This window comes from Sphaeroforma arctica, assembly GCF_001186125.1.
Source record: "Sphaeroforma arctica JP610 unplaced genomic scaffold supercont1.1, whole genome shotgun sequence".
Classification (NCBI taxonomy): Eukaryota; class Ichthyosporea; order Ichthyophonida; genus Sphaeroforma; species Sphaeroforma arctica.
In genome coordinates this window covers 138,567-143,905 of record NW_014040557.1, presented here as the reverse complement: position 1 = coordinate 143,905, position 5,339 = coordinate 138,567, and the positions used below count along the sequence as shown (strand labels likewise).

The 5,339-nt window shown below is 46.9% G+C and overlaps 1 protein-coding gene across 1 annotated transcript; it reads right to left on the bottom strand.

The window, feature by feature from the left end:
• Positions 1-2,812: 2,812 nt before the first annotated feature.
• Positions 2,813-5,339, bottom strand: SARC_00017 (hypothetical protein; the record flags this gene model as incomplete). Its single annotated transcript, XM_014306310.1, has 2 exons — positions 2,813-3,093; positions 3,393-5,339. The coding sequence occupies 2 exons, from the start codon at positions 5,337-5,339 to the stop codon at positions 2,833-2,835; spliced, it is 2,208 nt and encodes a 735-aa protein (XP_014161785.1). The 3' UTR covers positions 2,813-2,832.

The following is a 5,339-nucleotide window of genomic DNA, read 5'->3' as shown; positions in this document are numbered from 1 at the left end:
ACGTATATACATTTGTACATATATATGTATATATGTATGCATGTAGTTGTATATGAAAACGTTTGTAAAATGGGTGTACATACCTTACTATCGTACCTTGTTTCGCTTCCTGTACATTACCCCACATGCGCGGAGTGTAAAGCATACGAAGTATCGGTAGTTATAGTGTCATTCGGTGGCGCAAATTACACGGTATCTAGCGTTGGGAGGTTCTAGAGTTGTCGGCATGAACCTTTCGTTATCATCTAATTTACTTTATTCTTCATCGCCAATCACAATACTGAGTAGTATCTTCACCCACACAGTTCGAGTAGTGTGAACACGAATAGCAAAGGACAAGCTGTGCCCAAAAAGCCGCAGTCGAGGGGCAGGCCCATCAAGGTGAAGTGTCTGTACGACTACGAAGCAGATCAGGATGGTGATCTGAGCATTGAAGAAGGCGATATGATATTTGTTACGCTGCGCGATAGTGACTGGTGGACGGGGACAAATCAGGTACAGTACAATTTATCACGAGCGCATATAGCCCATGTGGGCGGCTGTTCGAAGGAATTTAAGTTGTGGTTAATGTTGTTTGTGCACACACAACGTCGGTCCTGCTGTGCGTGTTGCATATGAAATTAACTGTTTCGCTGATCTGGAAGCAAATCTCTAGAATGCTGCTACATATTATACACTATCGGCAGTAGGACGAGATTTTTATCGATAATTGTTCTAGTGCACCTTCGCCGGTTCCGTTGTTGCCGAAAAAAAAATCAAGTTACACACGCGCGCGTAGCTAGCTTGTATGCATGTTTTTCTGTTCTCGTTGACGCAGTAGACAATCCCTTTATGTTTAGGTGTATCAGTTCTCTGCGTACCTACTGTCCTTAGCACTCTGTGTGCTCGTATGTGCAAGTGAACTTCACACGGTTTCACAGGCCTGTGTGCGTTGGCCTCAGGGCACCCGATTTATGCTCAACCAGTTGATGGACTGCATTTTGTATTGTGCCACAGTCCAAATTTCATTGGAATTGCGTGATTGGCGTTAGCACTACTTGATTTTTAGCTCTCCGTATCTGCGTTATTTTAGTTGTTGTATCAAGTTCTGCTCTGAATTTCCTATTGTTTGTATTGTACCCCTGTCGCTTTTTGATTGAGCGCCAGTAAAGTATATCCTTGACTCTTGAGCACGGGAAAATATGGTACAGATATGATATCCAGGACATCTACTAGTAGAATATGTTTCCAGAACATATACTATTTGAATACATATTCTTTTAGAGTATATGTATCCAGAACATCTACTAACAGAATAAGTATCGTCTTTTACTTTTATATGCATGTGAACAGCGGACGAAAAAGAAAGGAATTTTCCCGTCGACCTACGTCACCACCGATTTCTGACGCGGCATCTGGATGCCAGTTGTCTCTGGGCATTGCCCCACTAATTTAGGATGGACATAGAATGAAGAGCATTAAAAGCTGCGTACGTTGGTTTTACCTTATTACCAGTCCCATATTGGACATGTATTAAAATGACATTGTAATCGCAATCTGTATGGTAGATTAAACTGTCTAAGCAAGATGCCGCACACCGCGCATATAAACCTTTACCGGGTACTTAGCTCGGCTTATTTGTAACCCAGTGCGCGCTTACTCAACAACCTGATACTATATGTGGGCGAATCTAGGCTCTGAGCATCGTCCGGAGGGCCGGGCTTATAGCATCCCTATGTAGCTTATATGGATGTTATGTGGCTCCCAATATTTAAGATCCTCACGAACGCGCCGAGTGGGCTCTGACGCATATTGAGACGCACCGAAACCGACCATCCAATGTACTGCCATGTGCGTTTGTGCAGTTATACAAGAAAACCCGTCCCATGCTCGCACTCTGCAATGCAACAAGTGAAACCAGTGCCATAGTTGAATGAGTGGTCGCGTACTCTATATGAATGTTTTGTTAAAGTTTGTAAACACTTGCAGGTAGTCGTATGATTCTTTTTTAAATGCATACATTGAATATTTTACCCTATTACTACATAGTGTGTCACTGACTTTAATCCGGTGCACAAGTTATAGTGTAGGGCTGGTATTATTACCCTGCCTGCGAGCGTCTCCGGGAGTACGCACGAGTAACTGCCTGATCGCATAACTTGTACGCTCTGAGTCACACGCATCACATTAATATACCTGATTGCTCGGAGGTTACTATACCGCGTCGATCCTATAGATTTTATATTCTTCCAAAGCAAAGAACTAGGGGTTTTTTTCTTCAGAATTAGAAGAAGAAAAATACTTTCGGACCGGACACGTCTCTGACCACCCTCCTCGTCACATTCAAGGATGGATAGGGTTTCAACAAAGTACCAAGATAGACATATTTGCAACTATTGTGTCCACTTCAGCAATCGATCAATCGTATACATCAAAAGTCTTGTGGAACTCTCGAGACGGTCTCCTGCTGTGATCTAGGTTCTAGTGTGCCATTGGGTGTACGGTATAGAAACAGCAATGCTCAAAGTCGATGCTGGGTACACAGCTTTTTGCGAGAAAAACGAGGAAAAAAAATCGTGGGCGGAGCATACGACAAACATGGACGCTATATAAGCCGGAGGAAGGCACATCGGTCGCCTCGCGATCGGAAGGAATAGTGCCGAACACTGACCCTGGTGTGGGTAGAAAACTTGCGCTGGTATATACTTCGGCAGCTGTGAACAGTAGCATGGAATGAACAATCAAGCTTTGATAATATCAAAAGGGAATTTGGGCTTCATTTTCACTCAAATATACAATGGCCATCTATAATATATTATTAAACTTTAATTAACACTGTATAACTTTCAAGCATCATTCATCCTGACGCTGTCGGCCCTTCTTGGCGCCTTTCTTTTTCTTATTCGTGGCCTTGTTTATGGCCTTATTGTTCTTCTTCGGTTGGTTTGACGGCGGTTTCGCGTAGGCGTTTACACTCTTCGACCAGGATGGATTACCCTTCTGACTGTCGGGCTCTATGCACTTCGCACACACGCAGTGGAACAGATACGAATCCTTCAGTCGGAACTGTCGTTCGCTCCTCGGCAGGTTCTCGTCAATATATGAAATGCACACCTACGAGTGAAATAAAGTTAATCGTAAATATGATGAGATGGATTATCATCAAGGGCCTTGCATTGAAATACAAATGACTTCAACAGTTATTAACATTAGCACACGTTTCTGTGATGTGCCTACGGTACAGTTATTAGAAAATAGGACATCCACACCTATACTGCCAACTAAACGTAAAGGCACACAAACATAGAAATTGGGCACAAAACCGAATTGAAATTGGAACAACTATGTGTACTATACGAGTTACAGCCACACAAAGACGGCACAGACACAAACAGTGCGACAAGAGTACATACCTCCTGCCCATCATATATCTTCCGCTTGGCCACAAAACTCGCCAGATTCGAGTCCGCAAACTCGGCTGTTACATTCGGGCGGCACGAGTGGTTGAAATACGATGCTGTGGGCACCACCATCCGCCCCAGCTGCGTGTGCACACTCTCCTTCCGATTCCTGTAGCCAAAGCAGTTGGACTCTATACGACCCGCAATAGCCAAGAGCTCGTCGAAGCTTACAGGACAGGCCTCTACCGTCGCTGTAGCCCTCGCAGGCGAATGGTTGGCTGATGCCGCGCTGGAGTCGGTTGTGACTGTTTCGGAGGCTACTGCAGGGGTCAGTGGCATAGCATTGACAACCGCGCCCGGGGCAGCCTCGAAAATAGTGTTCATGGCAGACATCAGCTGCTGCAAAGGTTTCCTGAGGTCCCTCACGCGATCCTTGTCATAGGTCTTGTGGTGAGACTCGAGCAGATTGAAGTCTTTGGCCTCCGGCGCTACCACCACCCCCAAGTGGATGTTTACATAATCCTTACTATCATCCCTCACCGGGATCGCTATCCTGAGCTCACTGTCACTCGGCCTTTCCCCACCATCCGAACGCGTAGTAGAGCGTGCAGAGTAGCTCACACTCCGCCCTTTTTTCTGCCTGAGTGCAGACGGCATCACTTTATCCTGACTACCCCGCCCGTCGCTTGGCCTAAAAATGCTCTGTACATCACCGTCTTGATCTGTGATACTGAAGCTGATTGCGGGCACGGCTTTGTGGCCCTGTACCTCTCGAATGTGCTGCTCTACGCGCGCCTCCATTGACATACCACTACCACTTGTCGTCCCATTGGAAACCCTCTGCATGGCCGTACTCTCACCTCCTGGCCTATCTCCCGAGTCAACCAACGAGTGGCTTATTCTACTGTCTGTCCTTATTTCCCTATCGATGCTCTCCGCGTCCAGACACACTCTATCCTCATCCTTACCCATACCCTCCTTCAAATTGTCCTGATGATCCTTGCGGTCAATCATTCCACCAAGCCCGTCTCCCGATGTGTCCTCAATGCCGGAGTCGTCCAGCTCTTCCACCGAACCATCTTCTTCATCCACACTATCATCCGATTTCGTAGTCACGGACATATCCGCAATGGCCGCAAAAAGACCCCCAAACCCACTGCTCGAGGCGCCCTCTATCTTCACCGCTCGCTTCTGATCAACTTTTGCTTTGGTATCGTGTGGCTTGTCATCCGGGGCGACAACAAATGAGACCTTCCTCGTGTGTGACAGGGGTGTTATGTCCTTGCGCGGTGTCTGTAGCAGCGATACGGTTCGGCTCTTTGCCCCCAGCCCTCGCGCAAGTAGCTTAGTCTGTTGCCGTGCTTTCTCTTCTTCACTCACCACAGCCAGTCGCTGCTCGCTGATGATATCCGATGCGGGTACGTATGGCATGAAGTCGTAGCAGTAACATCTCGCCGGTTCATACGTCTCTACATCTGTCTCTGTCTTGGTATCTGTCGAACTTTCTTCCAGGGCGCCTTCTAGTGTCTCGGGTGATGTACTAAGCAAACCGAAATCCGTACCGGTTTCGCTCAACACGTTCCGCTTTGAGTCATCACATTGCCCAGCGCTATACTCTGCATGTGCACCCTCACAATCCTTTTCGACAATAGCGTTCTGGGCATGGATCCCCGGTTCACTTTTGGCGCTATCGCTCACAGTTCGATACGACTTAGCTGCCCACACCTTAGCCGAACAGTCGTTGTAGCATGGTCGTATACTAGCAGTATGTCCTATCTCGTCAATTATACGCATGTCATTGTCTTGTGTTCCGTCACCACCTGTCGCGATAGGGACGGGTTTTGGTGGAGCTGTGGTAGTGTGCACGCTATCCGAGCTCTCTAATCTTTGGCGCATGGCAATGTTCCCAACCAGTTGTAGGAAACTCATCATATCCTGGTCCACTTTCCACGACTTCAT